The sequence below is a fragment of the Rattus norvegicus genome, chromosome 2 (assembly GCF_036323735.1).
Source record: "Rattus norvegicus strain BN/NHsdMcwi chromosome 2, GRCr8, whole genome shotgun sequence".
NCBI lineage: Eukaryota > Metazoa > Chordata > Mammalia > Rodentia > Muridae > Rattus > Rattus norvegicus.
This window is the reverse complement of record NC_086020.1, coordinates 29464202-29486684: the sequence shown is the minus strand read 5'-3', so window position 1 is coordinate 29486684 and position 22483 is coordinate 29464202. Positions and strand designations below refer to the sequence as shown.

The following is a 22483-nucleotide window of genomic DNA, read 5'->3' as shown; positions in this document are numbered from 1 at the left end:
ACTGAATACTGCAGGACACTAGGTCCTGCAACTTTAAATACATTATTTTTTTCCATTGAAGGTATGTCTAGGCAAACTGTGAGGGAAGACTAAGGCAGTGTGAGAGAGTGTTAGGGCTGGGTTGTGAGGGAAGACTAAGGCAGTGAGAGAGGGTTAGGGCTGTGTTGTGAGGCTAGGCTTGCCTTGGTTCCAACTCTGAAATCATCAGCAGGTTCTACAACCCCCTTGCACCAGTGTGTCCCCTTAAACCATGGAGGAAAATAACATGCGCGTCTAAAGGCTGGTGTGGAACATAGTAAATCACATTTAAGAACATCCACTGTTCATCTTGAATGTGTGCTGGCTAGCTTTTATGTCAATTCGATACAGGGAACGTCAACTGAGGAAATGCTTCCATAAGATCTGGCTCTAGGCAAGCCTGCGGGGCATTTTCTTAACTAGTGATATGGGAGAGTCCAGCCCACTGTGGGCAGTACCACCCCAAGACTGGTGGTCCTGAAGTCTAGAAGAAAGCAGGTGGAGTAAGCCATGGGAACTAGCCAGTAAGCAACACTCTTTCATGATCTCTGCATCAGCTCCTGCCTCCAGATCCCTGCCCACTTGATTCCTGCCTTGGCCTTTCATCAGTGGCCTGGGATTCAGGATATGTAAATGAGATAAACCTCTTCCTCTCCAACTGGCTTTCAGTTATGGTGTTTCATAGCAATAGCAACTCTAACTAACACTATCCGTTCTTTTCAGAAAAGAGTCGTCGGTTCAAAAGTAAAACTGATTCAAGCTCCAAAAAATGTGCAGTGTCCTAAGCTGAAAAAACGGTTCAAATGGCTTCCCTCTCCTCCTTCTGTGTTAGCACTGGTTCCTGACGGCCACAGCCATCCTGCAGCAGACTGAGACATCGCCCCTACAGGGATGGGCATGAACACGCCACCACCTCCCACTGCTCAAGGACACACAGAGGCTTTGCCTTTTTCTTGAGGCAAACTGTGTGTGACTTCCTTGTTTGTCACTTGGTGCACACATAGAACACCCTAGCTCGAAGGGCTCTCTGTCCCTGCTTAAACACCAAGGTGACAATGGGATCAGCGTGGTGGCTCATGGGGAGCAAGGGCTAGGAGATGCTGCTCTGATATGAGTTGCTCATAATTAGTTCCTTTCTGATAGGCAGGATGTTTCCCCCAGAGACTGCAGTGTCGATGAGGGAAACACCCGTGGGTGCCTGACCTCAAGCAGTGGTATGTAAGCCAGGAACTCTCACTGCTGTAACAAAAGTGCATTTGGAAATGCTGGCTTTATACCACAAGTGTAATCTATTATTCAGAAAAAAAAATCAAACCCAACCCAAACCAAACCAAAAAAACCAGACACACACACCAGTGATTCTTAAACCCTTCATACTCTAAATGTGGGTAACTTTAATTCTGTGTTCTTGCTGGCACCATCTATTTTGTTCAGAACAAACAAGCATCGCCTTTTGTGATCTGAGAAAGTTATGAACAGTATCAGTTCTCATCATCGTAAGCCTGCCTGGAGTCCAATTCTGACTCCTGCTTTGGAAAGGCTGGTAAGAAAATCGAAGGCAAGTTCGTAATTCTGTCATGATTTAGTTTCCAGGTTGTCTTACATTGATTGTAAATGGCCCGCTTAATGCCAGGAATGTCTAAAACAGGCAAAATATTGACGAGATTCCAGAATTTAAAAACGCATTAAATAAAGAGTCTCAACCTCAGTCTGTTCTTCCGTTTGACCAGTTTCCACTGACCATGGCAGCATTCCGACTCCGCCATAACCTCCGTGTGTAAAATATATACAGATGCATCCTCTCTCTAGAGTGTTTCATCATCAAACAATGTTCTTTTAACTCAGGCCACTGTGGACTCTCTCATGATGTGGACATGTGGCACTTCAGAGTTCAATGACACCTGCAACGGTCCAGTTACATCAACTTGCACGTGTGTCCATGACTTGGTTGGCATCCTGAAATCTAGGTCTAAGCCCAAGCCCAAGGTTTCTGTAGAACACAGGCAGGACGCCAAGGAGGAGAAGGTGAGGATGCTCTGCCTGTGTCAACTTTGGCTATCCCATCCTAAGGAAGTTCTGTCCAAGATGGGGTGATTAGTGCATTGCAGGGCAGTTCATACGGGGGCGAGGGGGAGCAGGATGGACTGATGCATTTGTTACTGTGTGTTTTAAAGATTTAAATATGTGTGAGTGTTTTGCCTGCATGTATGTAAGTATACATGCATGCCTGGTGCCTGCAGAGGCCGGAAAATGGTGTTGAGTTTTCATTAAGTTACAGATGGTATAAAGCTACCAAGTGGGTGCCAGGGACTGAACTAGGAGTAGCAGCATGTGCTTAGTAGGTCTGAAGGTTCACACATGGGGCTTTTATTCTAGATCACATGAGTAGTCTCTTGGGGGGTGGGGTTCTTTTGTTAATTAAAGATTATTTAATCGTAGGGGTGCTGTCTGCATGTACACCTACATGCCAGAAGAGGTATCAGATCCCTTCACAGATGACTGGGTGCTATTATGTGGTTGCTGGGAATTGAACTCAGAGACCTCTTAACTGTTGAGCCATCTCTCCAGTCCACCTACTATTCCTTCTGGCTTTCCTGCGGGGACAGGGCAGTTCTAGAGACCACGCCCACAGGGGAGGTGTGAGAGGAGACGCTGCTGCTGGCTGGTCACTTAAACCAAGCAAGCTCTTGCTGTAGCAGTAGCTAGGCCATGGCCTGATACACCTATCATTCAGAGCAGCCTAAGTCCTCGCTACAGAATGAAAGCATGTTCGCCTACATAACACTGACTCTCCCTGTGTTCGAGGCAGCGAGAAGAATGGCTTTTTATAATGAAACGAGAGCACAGCGGTAGATCATGCTCAAACTGGTGGAGGCTTCAGATGACCAAACCCACCCGTGTCTGGAAGTAGAGGCCCAGATGGGCAGTGTCACACAGGGAAGAAATGTACATTCTACTCATATCATAGGTGAGGACCTTGAAATCCACTTATTTAAATGTTTGGCTTAAGAACACAGCCAGCAGGAAGCCACGTGGAAGCTTTCTCCCCTGTGTCGGCTCTGCGGATGGTTGTCTGTTCTTGTTCCCTTGCAGAGTTCTGTGTAATCACTGCTCGGCAGCAGTGGAGACGACAGCCTTTAGAAATAACGTGCAGGAAAAGATTCGCATTCTTCAATAGCGCAATCACCAGCAGCCTCAGCATGTTCAGAGTCATGGGTTGTTTTGTTTTAATTAAAAGTTCTACTTAATTGTTTAAATAAAAATAATGTTAACATAATCTATACATATGGTTACAAAGGATGGGGAAGTCTCTTGTAATTCTGAAAAGATGGACACAATGTGTCCATGATGTTCTGACAGTACAGAAAGGTCAAATCCAAAATACTTGCTGCTCCCAGGAAAGTCCTCATCAGAGGAATGAAAGCTGAGTGAACACAGTCCCTCTAGTCAACCACTTTTATCGACTGAACGTTTGAGAGGGACTGGGCGTGGGCTGGCCTGGCTCCGACAGACCTAGAGGCTGGGAAGCCACTTTCAGGGTGGATGGCCCGTGGGTACTTGGCAGCGGTCGCCTGAGGAATGGTTTGCTGTGAAGAGAAGAGACTGCTTTAACAATCTAGGAGTCTATATGTGAGTTATTTCATCAGCTACAACCCAGCCCAAAGGTATCTGACATCCTGTAGATACCAGCAATGCACTGGGTGGAGATCCATTCAAACAAACACAGTGAAGCCCTTCTCCCAAAGGAGCCCACTGGTTCAACAACCACTCTTAAAAAAACAGGCTCCCTTTTCAGAGCCTTGGGAATCATGGCTCTAAGAAGTCTAAGAGGAAAAGGTCTACAGAGGCCAAGCACAGAAAGGGACTTTGTGATGTCTGGATGAAGGTCAGTCAAACCCTGGTAAAATAGACCTCGGTTTCATTGGGAATGGACTGGACATTTTAGAGTCACACGAGAGAAGGCTTCTCAGAAGACATGGGGCTCTCTCAATTTCTCCTCCCTTCAACAGGGTCTTGCTATGCATCCCAGGCTGAACTCAAACTTGTGATCCACTTGCCCACATGTTGGGAATAAGGAACCTTACCTGGATGGACCACATTTTCCTAAGCAAGGAAAGAACTGGATGTGGAGAACAGTCCCAGACATTGAGGAGAGGATGATCTGCACAACAGTTCAAAGCTCAGGGGAATATTGAAACATGAGTGCTAAGAGCTAAGTTTAGGCAGGGCAGACTCGGTTTACATATGTGCTATGTACAAACATGCACTGTGTGTGTAAGTGTACCACACCTGTACATACATGTGAGAAAGCTTAAGACTTTATTGTACCTACTGTCAATAATGTAAGGTCTGGCAGTGGAATTTGTATCAAGTTAAGTTCTTAGTCAAAACAACCAGACTTCTATTATGGGATATCACTTAGAAAAACTATCTGTAAAACATTTCAAGTATAATTTTATGCATTAGGGGCAGGAGTGATGGCTCAGCAGGTAAGAGGACCTGGGTTTGGTTCCCGGCACTCGCTCAGTGGCTCACGAGAATGATCTCTGTGGAAACCAGGAACTCACGTGGTAGTGCACGGATATATATGAAGACAAAATACTCATACACAAAAAACTTACAAAAGGCATTTAGTCAAAATATTTACCATGTATCCTAAGACTGAATAATTTTTTTTAAAAAAACAAACTTCTTAAAAACAGGGTCCTCATGTACAATTCTGTCTTGAAAGTGAGAATTCCTCTAATGGAGAAATGGAGAAGTAACCTCTTTTTTTAGGGTCTCATATACAGATGTTTCTCTGACTGGAAACATCTGGATAGCCATCACGAATGAGAGAGTCTTGCAGCTGGTATGAAAGTTTAGTTGCTAAGCATCAAACATGACATGATTTATCAAAGCTCTTTCCCTCGAGGATGTGTTAGAGAACTGCAGAGTTAGATTAGGCTGCCCATGGGTATCCTGACCTACAAGATGTGGCAGAGTATGGAATTAGCTTCAAAAGCAAGTAAATACCCAGCAAATGGGCAAAGGCACTACAAACAGACCCAGGCTTTTTGGCAGTAATGCTTTCTGCTCATTTTAGGTACTGATTTCTGGGCATAAATTAGGAGCTGGTACTGGTGCAGGCCTCCGAGCCTTTCTTAGATCTGAGTTCAAGGCCACCCTGGTCTATTGAGTGAGTTCTAGGATAGCCAGGGCTACTACACAGAGAAACTCTCAAAAATTCTCTCCAAAACAAACAAACCCAAAACAAAACAGTACAGAGGTCCAACTGTGTCTGTCACATGACAAAAACTAAGCAGTGACAGAGGAGTTTATGGGTATCCGATTCATAGCCACCAAGCTCCAGGCAAATACTGCATACATACATACATGCTGGAGAGCAGCAGGGAGCCTAGGAGGGAACCTTAAAGAAAGGGCGCGTCTAAGATTCCAGCTCCTCAACTGTGGGTTAGAATATGTTATACAAACGAGGCATAACTGCGTCACCTGAACTGATCAAGGGGATTAAGGCAGGCAGGACAGTGTGAGTTATTTGGAGTGAATTAATCTAAGTAGAGAAGTTCTGCTCTTCTTAACAATAAGCTAATCCAAAGCGCAGTTTGGGAGGGGCAGGGAGTCAGCACGGGCTGGGTGGAAAAGAGTGGAGAAACGATGTAATTATATTTTAATTCAACTAAAAAATTAGATAATAAAAAAGATTCTAGTTCCTAAATTTTTTTTTTCTCTCCAAAATATGAGGGCTGGAAAGAGCTCAGCAGCAGTGCTTACGGCTCCTCCAGAGGACTAAGGCTTGATCCCAGCACCCACACGGTGGCTCACAGCCGTCCTTAACTGCAGTTCAGGGATACATGACCCTCTTCTGGACCAGGAACACATGTGCTGCACAGACGCTCTGGCAAGCACAGACTCAAAGATGTAAGGCAACTCCCCCCCCCTAAAAACCTCACGTTCCTTTCCTAGAGACTTTAGTAAGCTCAGTGTTCTCACCAACCCTGCTTCACAGAAGAGACAATGGAGGCTGAACTACTGGACTTGAGGCATCTGCTTAGCTTCAGCAAGCAGCAACGTGAAGGGACAACAGGGCAGGTTTGTACTTCCCTCCACTTCCAGTCCACGCCCCTTCCTTCACAGCACAGAGTTCCTGCACTCACTGTCTTTAACAGCGAGAGAGGCGAGGTGCGCCATTACAAGAGGTGAGCAGTGCGAGCAAGAGCAGACGCTAAGGCAAGGACATTTCCTCACACACTGGGACCCACTGCACCACGTCGGGTAAGGGTAACCCGATTCTTTTTGACATGGCATCTTTATAGTTTATTGTTATTGTTACTTTCTCTAGTTGATGATTTTTATGCCTTTTGGAATAAACATATTTCTTAACAGGAGGCATTGTAAGTGTTGGTAATACAAAGTAGTAAATGACAGAACAATGACTGACCGTGAATGTCAGGGTTGAAGAGGGACAAACTCATGAAACAGACTTCCGACAGGACTTACCACTGTGACTGGGTGATGTTTCTCCACGACGACCGAGCTCATGGGAGGAGAAACTCCCATGATAGCCAAGCTGCTGTTGATTCTAGTTTTGGAACCAAAATCACAGCGTCCTGTGATCCGGGCTGTAATTGTCTTCCCAGCTTTCTGCTGCGCTGCAGTCACAACTCTTGGTGCAAACTACAAACAAAGACAATACCCAGTTGGTGGGAGATCCAGTGTAGAATTTACATTACTTGGCTCTGTAACTTTCAAAGAAAGTACATAGTACTTAAAACCTAATGAGACAGGAAGACAAAAAAAACCCTAACATTCCCAAACTCCAAAATATTCCTTTAACCTGGGCATGCCAGTATTTAAAAAGTTCTTAAGATTTAAAACCCTTATTATGAAAGGACAGACTGCCAGGAAGTCCCCTTGAGTGTTCTCTTAGGTTTCCTTCAAGGATCAAGTCTTACCTGAAGTAAAACCAGATGGACACCAGTGTGCTGGTGCTGGTGAGGCCTGTGTACACGGCTGTGCCATTTTATGGCAAGCAATACTTTACTACCGCCACCGAGTCCTATGTAGCCACTCTACCTCCTACCCATGTCCCCTTCCCCCACTCATCCTCCACAATATCAACCACTGTCTGTGTGACGACTTTTATCCTTTCCTCAAGTATCATCATAAATGTTTAGTTCTGCTTTTAAAAAACTTTGTTTATATGTTTCATGAATATAGAAACCTAAAAGAATTTTTTTAAAAAAATATTTTATTTATTTATTTATTATATATGAGTACACTGTAGCTGCCTTTAGACACACCAGACAAGGGCATCAGATCTCATTACAGATGGTTGTGAGCCACCATGTGGTTGCTGGGATTTGAACTCAGGACCTCGGGAAGAGCAGTCGGTGCTCTTAACCACTGAGCCATCTCTCCAGCCCATAGAATTTTTAAGATTTCATACAACAGATTAGTTTCTTTTTTTTCCTTTCTGTTCTCTATTACATTTAGTGAACAATTTTTTAGAAAGGCATTTTTAAAAGGTTTTTTTTTTGTTTTGTTTTTTTTTTTTTTTTTGGTAGAAATTCTGCAAAAATGGGATGGTGATATAAAAAAGCAGCTTCTACATTTAGCGGTTTTATTGGTTACCACTGGATGATACTGAAGAAAGCCTAAGTACATATCAAGAGTGATGCATAATTTCCTTTTTCTCACTGTCAATTATGACAAATGCTCATTAGTGTAAGGTGATGGCTTTGATTTAACCTGCAGTTCTTCATTCATGCTTCCTAGTTATGACTTGTCATCTCTTTAACTGTTGGCCAGAAGTGGAGAGGATACAACTCCAAAAATCTGGGTAAGGTGGTATGAACCTGTGAGCCCAGGACATGGCAGGCTAAGGCAGGACGTCTAAAGTTTGAGGCAAGCATGAGATACACAGTACGATTCTGTCTCAAACACACACACACACACACACACACACACACACACACACACACACACACACACACACACATACACACACACACACACACACCCCAGCTGGGCTGGGAGTATTATCAAGTGGTTTTTGTCTACCATGAATGGACCTATGGGTTAGATTCTCATCTCAACAAACAAAAATATTTTAATAGTTCCTGATGGATATGAATTTCTTTTAAGGACTGTAGATACGTTTTCCCTAGCATATTCTTCCTTCCTTGGGTTTTAATCTGCTTGTGTGCTTGCACATGCACATGCACATGCAGAAACTAGAGAAGATGCTGGGTGCCTCTCTCTTGCTCTCAGACATGATGCCTTTGGATACTACAGGTACTATGAACTATTAATCAAAATGCATTTTTCCCTCAATGGCTCTTCCAACAACACTGATTTATATAATGGTCTTTCCCCATGGTCCGGCCCATCCATGGTTCTCTCTTTATCTGCACTCAGCTGGAGATGATCAAACCTGTCTATTCAGTCAGGGAGAGGATAATGAAGGAGACTTGGCTCTGGGGAAATTACATCGACTCAAAGGAAAACACATTCAAAAGGGTTGTTCAATTCCTTAAAAAATCTGGAAAGAATTCAGTTTAGTTCCATAAGAATCTAAGCAAAGGCAGAAATGAGACAATTAATTCTAGGAATGAAACCATGCTAGGAGATGTCATGTCTACACAAGGCGTAGTTATGTTCACACAGGTGTCTCAACCACTGATTTAATGTAAAGCTGGGACAGCTGTATGTAAACATTAACACACAGGAAGAAGGGCAGAGGGGTCAGCAGAAGGCTAAGACTATGTCAAAGGTTGAATCCTTCGTCCATAGGTGGAAATCAACAGATGCTGTTTTAGATGAACAGACATACGATGACAGCAACACACAACTCAGGAAAAGGTGCTGGGAGAAACAGCTAACAGCCTGGGGAGGCTTGGAGGCTATTGCTGAAAACATAGAGAACTTTATGGATCTTATAAATGTTAAGATGTTTACAGGGCTGCAAATATAGCTCAGTGGGTAAGTACATGTATACCGGTCTTCAGAGGAACGGGGTTTGAATTCCAGCAACCAACTCAGGTGGCATACAAGCACCTGTAACTCCAGTGCCAAGGGGAATTAGCACTGGGGGGGAAGCCAAGTGCAGAAAACTGCAGTCCAACTAACTTTATGGCTGCCCAGTTACCCTGGAAGGTGTTAAACACACCAGCTCCACAGCAGCTCATCTCACTTGGAGACAGAGGGAATGCAAGAAAAAACAGAAAAGTCTGGAATGAGAAACATCAAGCCATCTGGGAACCGCTTTAGGACACCTCCCGTGTGATGAAAATAGGCCTTCTGCTAAAGACACTGTAAAGACTCCATCTGCAGTCACACAAGTTTAAGGTATCACTGCCATGTTTGCATGTTTGCAAGAGTTGTCTGCAATGGTTTGTCACTTGCTGACTGCACTGTGTGTACAGCAGCTAGAGGCTGGAGAGATGGCCCCGTTTAGAGCACTTCTCCATCTTCCAGAGGACCCGAGTTTGTTCCCAGCGCTCTATTAAGTGGCTTCCAAACGCTACAGCTCCAGCAGATCACACATGGAGTATCCCCCCAACACATATACTATATACACTTACAGAACAATACATATGTAACCCAAATAGCTTAAATGGTGAAAAAAGAGCTGTATCAAAAATGCATGAGGATATTTTGGAAAGAATTTATATAAAATTATTAGAAAAGATTGCTGCAGGGAGAAAACAGAACTAGAAGATAGTGTTGAACATTTTGCTAGTTTGGAAAATAAAAAAGCAACTGAGGAAGGCTTACAGTAGAAATGTGATTTCTTTTTTTTTTTTTTTTTTTTTTTGCAAACAAAGAAATACATTTATTAATAAAGTAATTCACATATCACCTGATATTCAGAATTGTCTTAACTGTCCTCAGATTTCTTAAGTTTGGAATCTGTTTCACAAGTTTTATGAGGGAAACGGCCCTCTGGAGATCTATATTAGAATTTCACTAGATTTAGAGGCAGAAGAGCTGATGCTTAAATGAGTCTTTCATCTGTGGATCAGTATATATTTTTACATTAGCTCAAGTCTTCTTTTAGAACTTCAAAAAGTTATTTTTTTATTCTTATGTGATTTCTTTATAACCACATCTATCTAGCCTAGAGTCTGTTGAGAACAGGCTCTTTTGAGCATGTGGTCACTGACTGTTCCTCCTAGTGTCAGAGAGGACCAGCTGCGGTCCAGGGTCCCCTCTGTAAGCCTCAGTTTCCTCATTTATAAATGGGAAACAGTACCAAGGACGTCATACTAGTTTCCGCTTTCTCTTCTGCTGGTAGGAGGAGTTGGATGGAGAACTCCAGTAAACAGTTTGGAACTGTTACCACCCAAGAGCGTGTCCCTCCAATTACACTTCCAGACTCGGAAGCCTACAGTACCCCCTACTGTCCTGTCCTGTGACTTGAACAGAATCTGTGTGGTGGGCTGGGTGCAGCTAAGACAGGCTGGACTTATGCTTCTTTCTAAAAGATGTATCTGAGGAGAGCCCAGTATTTGAATCCCCTGAAGGAGAAACCCTATACTATGCTGACGTGACCCGAGGGTCTTCCCTAGGTTCTTTAGGCACTGAATGTGCATCTGTGTTGTAGCTGTCAACGTCTGTAACGGGGCTTTGGATCACTTTCCAGTTTTCACTATAAACTAATGTTTTAGTCACTTTCTGTCTTGAGTGCTTTCTGTGGGTGGATCCAAGGAGAACACACACATACAACTCTTTTTTTCTCCTTTTACTGAAAATAAATTTTGTTCTCACATACCATATCCTGATTACAGTTTCCCTTCCGTCTACTCCCCCTAGTTCCTCCTGACATTCCCTCCCACCCAGATCCACTTCCTTTCTCTCATTAGAAAAACAACAGGCTTATAGCAGATAATAAAGTATAGCAAGATTTAAAAAAACAACACAAAAGAATTAAACAAAACAAACAGAAGGAAAAGAGCCCAAGAGAAGGCACAAGAGTCAGAGACCCACTTGTTCTCACCCGCAGGAAACGGCCTGCTCCACAGAGCTCGTTCCAGGACAGCCAGGGCTACAGAGAAATCTTGTCTTGAAAAACCAAACCAACCAACCAACCAACCAACCAACCAACCAACCAACCAACCAACCACCAAAAGAAAACAAAACAAAACAAAATAAAAACCCAAAACAAACAAAACAACCCCCCCCCCCAAAGCCAAAATAGACAAACCCACTAAGCTGGAGCCCAAAGCATGCATGCTAAGGACCTGCTGCAGACCTGTGCACGCTGTGAGAGCCTACGAGCTTTGACTGTGTTCATTCTGACTTTCCTCTATGTTCTCCAAGTCCACTGACTGTGCTAAGGAGACGAGAGCTTGACTGGTTCTGTTCCTTAGTATCACATGTACACATATGAACAAAGGACTGAACACAAATGCCCACAGATATCACGACAACTGGAGTTACGTGTGGGGAGTGTGTGTGTGTGTGTGTGTGTGTGTGTGTGTGTGTGTGTGTGTGTGTGCGCGCACAAATGAAAGGTTGTCTACACAACACTATGCTTTTTATGTTTTGAAGCCTTCAGAATCATCTCTGAGCAACATAGGGCAGCCAAGCTTACCCATGTGCCCGCTCAAGTGTAGGCTCAGGTATAAATGCGGACTCTGAGGTAGTCCTAGTTTAAGGAGATTCTAAAAAGTCTAGCTCTGCGTATGTTATCTAGAGATGCAACATGAATGGCAAGTGAGGAATTTAAATAAACTCGACTGTGTTTATTTAAATGAGATAATCTACATAGGACTGCACTTCAGAATGCATAATCATGGAAAATAAACACAGCTGAACATATGTCAGGGTTGAATTTTAGTCTTATTTCTAAGTCAAAACTCTTCCACACATTGAGATTTCTCTTCCTCTCTGCACATGTGCCATGTACTCTAACTTCAGGCCAGAGCAAACAAGGCAAGCAGCAGATCTCAACATACTTTTCTCTAAAATTAGTAGCTCTAAAAGGAAGCAATTCAAGTGAGCTAGAAGGCTAAACCTCATCAGCGGTCTGGCCAACTCTCTGTTCCTGTCCCTTAGGAAGAGCTCTCCAGAGCTAGCACCTGGCCATGACCTGCCACAAGGTGCACGAAGCTCAACAAAACTGAACGCTACTGTCCACCCTGTAACCCAACACTAGGAGCTGATGCTGAGAACGGCTGCAAAGTTGAGAGCGCACTAAAATCCCTCCTGCCATCTTTTATGCTACGTCACTGGCTAGAATCACGGAGAGGAGGGAGACACTTGCCTCAGGAGCTTTAAAACTCCCACTCTGTGTGAGAGCAGCACTGGGCAGGGAAGAGGCTGCAGAGTTTAGTCTGATAAGGGTGTGGATAGCTGCTGGTACTCTTCCCTCTCAGTCACGGCCATGATGGGCTGTCAACAGCTTCACTAATTACTTCACATTTACAGTTTCACACATACTCTCCACCCCTGTTCAACCCTCCTCCCTTATGGAGAAAGACTTTCCCTCCCCCGATTTCGACTGTGGGTTAAAATGAACACCTAACAGAGATGCAGTTGCTGGTGGGTGCTAGCTCACCTGGGGTGGGCACTGCCTTCCCTCCACACTTCACTTACAGCTTGGGGAGATGAGGGCCTGACAGGGTCTGGTCCTTATTACCACACACAATGAACAAACAGGGATACAGAGCCCCACCCCCACCCCCATGACACACATGCTCTGGAAGCCTTTCCCACTGTACTGACCGTGTCTTCTGGGGCAGCCGTGGCTGCAGATCCGGCACTGAGAACAGAGATGGGAACGTGACCGGAAGAGGCAGATGTAGCTCCGGCAGAGGTCAGGGAAGCAGTGGAGGGAATGGCAGTGGCGCTGGCTACTCCTGCTGCTAATGTTGCAGACGGCAGCAGCTGTAACGGAACTGCTGATGGCATTGTGGACGAAGAAGTATCCAAGTGAGCAGAAGGTTCTCTTCCTGGACCACCAGGGCCACTCTCTTCCTTTTTATTATTTGTGAAGTCTATCCCTACAAATCACAATCCATTCAATTAACAGTAGCGCAAACTATTACCGTCCAAACAAGGAAAAGCCTAATGTCTAAAATATAGCTCTAATGAAATGCAGACACTGGCCATTTTGGAGGTTCACTGCTCACCTCATAGCATCAGCATCATAATCTGGTTGATGTTAGCATCAACCATTATTGACTTCAGAGGAGCTCAAAGCTCCAACATGGGAAAGCTACCGTCAGCTCTAGAGCACAAGAACAATGACCTCTCAAGTAACTCTCAAGGTACACTTTGAGCTAGGCAGGGACAAGACACCCCACTGCACAGAATTAGCCGCACAGACCCAACCAGCCACTGATATCCCCTCGAATTCTTGCTGAAACTAAGCAGAGAACCTTCCACGCATCACTCACCTGCGTCATTTTTGTTCTGAAATATGGTCATGGCTTCCAGATTTAATGCACACACTCCCCTCATGAATGCTTTCTTCATGGAGTCTTCGAAATGGTCTTTTTCTTGATGCATTCTTTGAATCTCAGCTTTTGCATTTTCCAAAGCTAAAGATAACTAAAGAATTACAAAAAGTATGTGTGGAGGTGGAGGGATTGACACACGGAGATATTATTATTGTGTCAAAAACAGACTAAGGTTACACTTTGCTAGTCATCTACCCATTTAGATGTTTTAGAGACAGGGTCCTCTGTGGCTCAGGCTGGCTCCGCTTTGCTGTGTAGATGAGCATCATCTGCCTGCCTCCCAAGTGCTCAGATTAGAGACCCGTGCTACGATGCCCAGCAAAACTGTCACATTTTAAAAACTATACACCATTTATATAAGACATTTAATAAAATGTATTTACACAAGTCACACATGACCCACATTCCTTTGAGAGGAAAAAGCTAGTGTAAAATTAATAGAATTTTTGAAAAGTAAATGCTATTAAAATTTAAAGTACATAGTGAATTTTGGTAAAACTTCACCTAGAAAAAACTTCATCTTTTCTGTATGCAATTTTGAATTGCAGAAATTATATATTATATTTATTCATTTTTGTATGTGTTTATGCATGTGGAGGCCAGAGGTCAAATTCCGGCATTTTCTTCAGTTGCTGTCCGCTTTGCTTTGAGACAGGCCTCTCACCACTAAAGGACTCACTGACTGCCAGGCTGGCTGAAGGGAGGCCCAGGAGCCTCCTGTCTCTGCCTCCCCAGCACTGGGCTTACAAGAGCACAGCACTGAGCCCAGCTTTGTCAAACAGTAGACTCTGAGAATTGAACTGGGTTCTCATGCTCATAAGGAAAGCAGTTTGCTGACTGAGACATCTCTTTAGCTCTCTAAAATTTATTTCAGTACTATTTAGCACTATAAGAATTTTTTCCTTCTAATATTATTTCAAGAGGCCTTTGCATTCCAAATGTCTCCCTTCATGATCTAAATAATCCCCTATGGAAACAATGACAGTTTTATTATTGAAAATGAGAGGAAAATAATTCAATTTACATACATTTATGTTATATCAAACTTATATAAGAGCATAGCTTATTTAAATTAATAACGATAAATATCTGTATTTTTTGCTCTTGGCTATATATAAACACTAAAAGTCATAGCCAAGCTAATAGTGAGCTTATACATTTAATTATGCAAAATAGAAAATTCAAAAAGTAGCTTACCATAGCAAGTTTGGCTTCATAATCGTTGGAGATCTGCACACACACTTCTTCAGCCCTCGCTTGGCACGCCCGTTCCACCACATCTTTCCACTGCCTCTGTACCACGGAGCGCCAGCCCTTCCAGACTTTCTTCAGCAAAGTTCTCTCAAAGTACTGGTCAGCCAGTTTCCCCTCATAACTCTGAACAAACGCAACATTCAGAACAACCTCAGAACCACTACCAGGGCAGTGTAACAGAAACAACATGGCAGTAAGTCCACTAGCTCTGCTGAGGAGAGGCTAGAGGAGAGGTTGAGCCCTTATTGCAAATCAGTGCCTACAGGTGGCGCCACCCTACGTCTACAACAAACAGCGCCCGCATGTGTAGGTGCAGACGGGTACTGCCTGCTTGTGAAGAGGCTGTGCGTAGGATTTACCATCAGCGGCACTTCTTTCTGAGCCAGCCTCTTGCTATGTTGCTCAGGCTTGGCTTATACTGGGCTCAAGTGGTCCCCACGTGTGGCTGAGAACACTCATCACACACACACTGCTGCCCTTGGATGTGTCAGAAGTGGACATAACATAGGAAGCAAATGACCTGTTTAAGATACAAATTTTTTTCCAAATAACTGTTTCCAAGGTCGTTTGTTAAAGAGTTCCAATACCAGGGTTTTTATAAGTTAGGTACAATCCTTATTAAACCACTATGAAGCAGCAAAAGGCTTTTCTGTCATGATATATATGTCCTATGTCAGTACAATCTGAGAGATATTTTTCTAAACTGTACCAAAACCAAATTCCTTTGAAACCAGAAGATATTATGACCTAATTTATATTGACTCATTAAAAAACAAATCTTTGAGTTTGACAAGTGTTCTCGTACATCACCTGAAAATCTGATATCTGAGAGTAGTTATCTTTCTCATACTTACTTCCTGTCTGGATTTGACATGGCCGATTCTCCAGCGGAAGAAGCTTTTCATTAACTCTATCCTTTCCTTCTGCTTGCCGATGGCACGAGACAAGCTGGAAATCACCTGTAAGCAGTAATTAACCCAGTTACTGTAGAACTCTGATAGCAGCAAGGGACTGTGAAAAGGGCACATAGCCTGCGATTGGTGTTTCATTTTCTTAAACTAGATGGTGTCTGCCGGCTCAGTCTACTCATGTTCAGAAAGTGATTTTCTCATGTAAAAATGCTACAGAGAATAGATATCTATTCATCAATAAACCTTTCTCTTTCCTTCCTTCCCTCTCCCCCTCCCTTTCTAGCCCCCCCACCCCTCTTGGAAACACTGTCTCACTATGTAGCTTGGTCTAGACTCAAACTTGTGATCCTCCTCCTACCTCAGAGTCCTGAGTAGTCCTTGCAGGCCTACCCCACCATGCTCAGTACAGACTATGAGGAAGACCTTGCTTCCCACGTGAATGTGACAAGTATCAATGAATGATGGGGAACAGGAAAGAAATCTTCATGTGTGTATATCTTGTTACTCCCCAGTAAAGTTTACATGCATGAAAATTAAGATAGTTATTAACATTTAACTCAGGAAGATAACTGTGCTTGATAACAAAACTTTTAAGTTTTGTTACATATACAGAAAGTCTTTACTTATTTGCCTTATGAAAGGGGCCTGGTTTGAAATGTTTTTCTAGTCCTTGTTACTACCTTGGATATAGAAGTTTCTCAGTATTTAATTATTCTGTGGTTTAACAAATTTATAAGAGCTGTAGTTCTGTTTTAATGATTTTTCTTGAATGACATTATTGCTATTCTTAAAAACACATTTAATTCATAAGAGAATCTCTTTCTAAAGACCGAGTAACTGTAATACGCACGTGGAATGAAGCACACTGAACAGGCCTTAGTAAACCACTGCACTCAGTAAGCCACTGCACTCAGTAAGCCACTGCACTCAGTAAGCCACTGCACTCAGTAAGCCACTGCACTCAGTAAGCCACTGCACTCAGTAAACCACTGCACTCAGTAAGCCACTGCACTCAGTAAGCCACTGCACTCAGTAAGCCACTGCACTCAGTAAGCCACTGCACTCAGTAAGCCACTGCACTCAGTAAACCACTGCACTCAGTAAGCCACTGCACTCAGTAAGCCACTGCACTCAGTAAGCCACTGCACTCAGTAAGCCACTGCACTCAGTAAGCCACTGCACTCAGTAAGCCACTGCACTCAGTAAGCCACTGCACTCAGTAAGCCACTGCACTCAGTAAGCCACTGCACTCAGTAAGCCACTGCACTCAGTAAACCACTGCACTCAGTAAGCCACTGCACTCAGTAAGCCACCGCACTCAGTAAGCCACCGCACTCAGTAAGCCACCGCACTCAGTAAGCCACCGCACTCAGTAAGCCACCGCACTCAGTAAGCCACCGCACTCAGTAAGCCACTGCACTCAGTAAACCACTGCACTCAGTAAGCCACTGCACTCAGTAAACCACTGCACTCAGTAAGCCACTGCACTCAGTAAACCACTGCACTCAGTAAGCCACTGCACTCAGTAAGCCACTGCACTCAGTAAACCACTGCACTCAGTAAACCACTGCACTCAGTAAACCACTGCACTCAGTAAACCACTGCACTCAGTAAACCACTGCACTCAGTAAGCCACTGCACTCAGTAAGCCACTGCACTCAGTAAGCCACTGCACTCAGTAAGCCACTGCACTCAGTAAGCCACTGCACTCAGTAAACCACTGCACTCAGTAAACCACTGCACTCAGTAAACCACTGCACTCAGTAAACCACTGCACTCAGTAAACCACTGCACTCAGTAAACCACTGCACTCAGTAAGCCACTGCACTCAGTAAGCCACTGCACTCAGTAAGCCACTGCACTCAGTAAGCCACTGCACTCAGTAAGCCACTGCACTCAGTAAGCCACTGCACTCAGTAAACCACTGCACTCAGTAAACCACTGCACTCAGTAAACCACTGCACTCAGTAAGCCACTGCACTCAGTAAACCACTGCACTCAGTAAGCCACTGCACTCAGTACAAGACGCTTCTTCCTAGTTTGTTGTTTTCCCTTTGAGACAAGACTCTTGCTGCGTCCTCAGCTGGCCTCGAACCTGTGAACCTTCTTACCTCCACCTCTTAAATGACAAAGATTATAGGCATGCCACGCCAGCCTTGTTTGCCTTTTCAAAACAGAGAAGGGCGTCATTCCAAGTGGCTGGCTCCATCCCATATCTTAGAATGGAAGGAGATGTGGGCTGCTGTTTTACTCACTCTCCTCAGTACAGCACAAGCAACACTCATTTGTGTGACATTCCAAGATCAGGAAAATTAGAACACTTGAAGATAATAGAAAAATGACAGTTTCAATAAAACAAGGCACACAGAGTGTCTGATTTTATACTACACCAGTAAAGAGCAAGAACAGTGTACATTCAAAAACCATGATCTTGCCTGTATGGATTATTTATGACTGCAATCCCAGAAGTTGGGAGGCTGTCAGGAGGACTTCCTGTTGAAAGGTTAGCCTGGGCTACATAAGTTAGAGGCCAGCTTGGGCTACACAGTGAGACTCTATCTCAAAAAGTCAAGCAACAACAACCCTTTTATCTGAGTCATTAAACACTTGTGTGCTGCTCTTTCCTGAGGCCTTATGTGAAATCGAGCTCACCCTCATCCATAAACAAACGGGAGTCAGCAGGGCGCAGATTCACTGCCTACTGTTTTGCTTAAGGTGTGAGATCAGGAGGCACAAAGCCTCAGACCAGTTTGAACTGGTAGGGTTTGAAATGCTTACTGTCATCCACAAGGACGGTTAAGAACATAGGTGACGCTAGCTCCTTGATGTTAAGACAGGTACAAGGGAAGAAGAATCTACTATGTCTACTTTGAGCGGGCTCCTAAAGCACCAGGAAATGTCGGAGTCTGAGGGAAGGTAAACCCCTATTACACTCGCGTCTATTAGGAATAAACCTAGGGCTGTGCGTTAGTTCCTCTGAAGCATTTCTCTCTGTCTTCTAGGAGAATCATCAGTTCTCAGGATTATAATTTCAGGATTATATTCCCACAGGACATCTGCTAGTCTCACTCAAAGGCAGGCATAGAAAAGAGGACCTCATCCTTTCTTCCGATGGAAATCTCGAAGGCTTTCTGCAGCTCCTTCAAGTCAGCGATCTGGCTCGACAGCTGCTTCACTGTCACCGCGTGCTTTTCCCTTTCCTTTTTCATCTCCATTCGGTGCCAGTCAATAAAATTAAGTCTCCACTTACTTAGTTCAGATAAAATGTTCGTCTGAAAAGAAGACAGCGAAAATAAGTAATTTGTTCTTTCACACCGCTATTAAAATTAAACTGAAAATAAGAAACATCAAGAAGATCAGGTCAACACAGGGCTATTTAAAAAAAATCCCAACGCATGAATAAATGATATTTGCAAGTTCAACAGCTATGTTCTCACAGTTCATCGCTTTCCCTGGGGATTTAGTTTTTTTTTTTTCTCTCCCCATTTTATGTTACTTTGAAATCTTATGGCATTAAAAAATAAAATCTGGCTCACTCACAAAATTCCTTTGGGTAGCCATAGACTCACATGTCCATCCTAAAGTAGATTAGGTGTTTCTGGAGAGACAGCTCAGCAGTTAAGAGCACTGCTCTTCCAGAGGACCTGGGTGCAATCCTAGCGCCCATATGGTGGCGAGCCATCTGCAGTGCAGTCTAAGAGACCTGACAACCTCTGCTGGCCTCCCTGGGCACTGAAAGCACATGATGCACTTTCATATACAGAGGCTAAACATCCACATACATAAGATTAGAAAAACTAAAACTCTCAAAAGTATATAAGCAAAGATGGACCAGGTGAAGAAACAGAGAAGTATGGGCTAAGCTGAGGATGGGCGGATTTAGAGGTTGAGCTGGGAGTTAAAACCATGGCATTGTGGTTTCCTCCAAATCAAGTTATTGCAATGGTTGTCTTCCAACAAAGTGCTGAGCCCTTTAATGCTATTGACTGGCATGAGTAAAAGGACCAAGGAATCATTGGTCATCTAAAAACAACAAAACCCTTCAATAACAAATACAGTTAAGTCAACAGAGAATAGGTTGATGGTCAGTTGCATAATCCTGCAACAGGATTATCCCACCATGAAACCGAGGAGACAATGGTAGAAATTGCTGTCAGGGTATTTTCAGAGTTTAACGTTTCAAGTAACAGGAAACTATGTCACAGAATCCACATGATCGTAATTTTCCACGGATATAAATGTATAACTATATGCTTTGGAAAAGTTCATTTTCTCAGATTTTAGAATAGTTAAATCATATTACTTTTAAAATATCTATTTGACTTTAATTGTGTGTAAGTCTCTGTCTGGGTGTGTGAACATGAGTACAGGTGCCCACCAGACAAGAGGTAGAAGATGCCCAGATCTCGAGTTCCGGTAGGTTGTGACCCACTGACATGGTGCTGGGAATTGAACTCCAATTTTCTACAGTGGCATTCTTACAGTTCATCACTGACCAATCTCTCCAGCCTGTTCCATTAAAATACTAGCAGAAATCATTTAAAAACACTGTGTTTTAATAGCGATATTTCTGTAATGCTGATTATTGGCAGGTTATTTACATCGCCAAAAGTAGTTTCAAAGATTCACCAGACATATATTTTGGCTGCTATAAAATTGAAATATATCAGGAAAATATATATTTTTAAACATAAAAGGTCCTCCCATCCAGGTGTGTAGCCAGCCCTCTAAACCCCTTGTCCTCACTAGGCTCTGAAGGGACTGAAACAATGTCAGTCATCATCATAGGTTAGCAGGATGCAGGATGCTCTTTAAAACACAGGAAGATGTGGGGGGACATACAGTATCCTAGCAACTCCATAAACCTTGCACTCTAAGTATGGTTTAGAAACTGTAATATTACCCATGTGTATAACAAATATGTAATCATAGGCCCCACTAAAATTACTGAGTACCAACCCAGTGTTTAATAAGACACTGAGGCAGTTCATATGCGCATTCAAGATTGAGAGACATCCATCTAAGACACTGCGTGGGTCATCCCAGGATCCCAAAGGTTTAGGTTCTTGTTTACTAGAAAACATTAAGAAAGGAAGGAAGGAAAGAAGGAAGGAAGGAAGGAAGGAGGAAGGAAGGAAGGAAGGGAGGAAGGGAGGGAGGAAGGGAGGGAGGAAGGGAGGGAGGGAGGGAGGGAGGAAGGGAGGGAGGAAGGGAGGGAGGGAGGGAAGGAAGGGAGGGAAGGAAGGAAGGAAGGGAGGAAGGGAGGGAGGGAGGGAGGGAGGGAAGGAAGGAAGGAAGGAAGGAAGGAGCAGCAAGCAGGCAGAGAGAGACTGGCTCAGGCGTCTGACTGCAACTGAGCAGCTGCATACCTTAAGACCTGAGCTCCAGATGTCAAGCACATTCTCCAACTTCTGAAAATTTTCCTCAGAGACAAGATGATCACCCACAATTATTTCATGGGCATCTGTCCGAGTAGAGATAGAGGCTGGTGAGGAAGAATCACCTAAAAAATGTGGGCCGAAAAAGTCCATGACTGGGTGAGGTGGCTTCCTGGGTGACCCTAGAAGAAAAACAGAGCAATCAAACAGCAGCCAGGTCAGAGGGAAGTCGTCTAACTGGCAGAGTAATGCAAAAGGCTACAAGACATCTGTCAACACCGGAGGCCGAGAGAAAACACAGAGAAATTACGCCTGAGCTGTATATGCCTCAGCATGGGCATTTTTGAGATTAGTGCTGCCTTCGATTGAGGGTTGACAGGCGTGGGATGCCTCCTAGACCTCATCCATCCTTCACAAACAACTCCTATTAACTCAATGCCTGTTATGCTTTGGCAATAAAAATGTTTAAGGGTTAGCTCTCAACATGTGCTAGCCTAAGAGGTAGGTATTTTCTCAACTATAAGGAGAACACTGAGGCTCGGAAGGTTCATTGACCACAGTGAGGCGGTTGTCTACAGATCACTTTTGCTTTATTTTCCACCTTGGTACTGGTATTGCTAGAATTTGACAATATAAAGGGGCCAGTTACTTAGTTTTTAGATCCTGTTGGCCTCCAACATGTAGATGTAAAATCTGTCCACCAATCTATGTGCATGTGCACATACACACAACTACCATTTGCCATTACCCAGTGAGGCCGGGGAGAGCCAGAGCCGGAAAGACAACTGGCCTCCATCTTTAAAAAACATAAAGTAGAAAAGTCAATATCCCACTACAGATTCACTGGAATTAGACGTCATTTGTCACCACTTCCCATGGATCCCACACTAACTATGAAGGTCTAATAACCAAGACTGACGGCTTGTCTCTTGTCCTTGAGGAATGAATCAAGAACAGAAGTACTACAGAACTTGCTATGTAAAAGCAAATCTTTCCAGAACTACTAGCAAGAAGCAAAATTATACCCTAAACTGTATATCTGCTACGCAATAATAGGGTGTGGGATGGCCATACATGGGATTATCACCTAACGTTCGGAGGATGGTCAGAGAACCCACGGAGCAAGGCAGAGGCACAACGTGCACTCACACTCTTTACTGGGTCCTACCAAGCAGAGAGGCAGAAGGCTCTGCTCTTTGTCTTCCTGAGATAGGGCCAGTGTAGTCCAGGTTGGTCTACATCAGGCTCCTCTTGTCTTAGGGTCCTGACTGGTAGGGTTACAAGCTCACTGTACCACGTCCCACAGGCTCTGTGGTTTTATTGTTAAGAAAAAATATATATTCACTATTTACAAAATAGAACCATATGACTTAAGGGCTGGAAAGACCATCTGCAATAATACTGCCCAAGATTCTTAGAGGAGAAGAAACATGAAGGCAGGCACTTCTTACAA

At 43.8% G+C, this 22483-nt stretch overlaps 2 protein-coding genes across 5 annotated transcripts in view; one reads left to right on the top strand and one right to left on the bottom strand.

Annotated features, from left to right (window-relative positions):
• Positions 1-1726, top strand: part of Ankdd1b (ankyrin repeat and death domain containing 1B) — a 63991-nt gene extending 62265 nt beyond the window's left edge. For all 3 annotated transcript variants that reach the window (XM_008760686.4, XM_039103459.2, XM_039103462.2), the window contains one exon: positions 742-1726. In XM_008760686.4, the coding sequence (XP_008758908.1) occupies positions 742-803 (62 nt within the window). In that variant the 3' untranslated portion in view covers positions 804-1726. The remainder of the gene's footprint in view (positions 1-741) is intronic.
• Positions 1727-3216: 1490 nt separating this feature from the next.
• Poc5 (POC5 centriolar protein) overlaps positions 3217-22483 on the bottom strand; it is a 29077-nt gene continuing 9810 nt past the window's right edge. The window contains exons 6-13 of one of the 2 annotated variants that reach the window (NM_001025647.1): positions 21022-21212; positions 18748-18924; positions 15596-15700; positions 14685-14864; positions 13425-13578; positions 12751-13028; positions 6520-6696; positions 3217-3605 (exon numbers count right to left, since the gene is read on the bottom strand). In NM_001025647.1, coding sequence (NP_001020818.1) covers positions 3462-3605; positions 6520-6696; positions 12751-13028; positions 13425-13578; positions 14685-14864; positions 15596-15700; positions 18748-18924; positions 21022-21212 — 1406 coding nt within the window. In that variant the 3' untranslated portion in view covers positions 3217-3461. The remainder of the gene's footprint in view (positions 3606-6519; positions 6697-12750; positions 13029-13424; positions 13579-14684; positions 14865-15595; positions 15701-18747; positions 18925-21021; positions 21213-22483) is intronic. The other variant, XM_039101919.2, reaches the window with a different exon arrangement.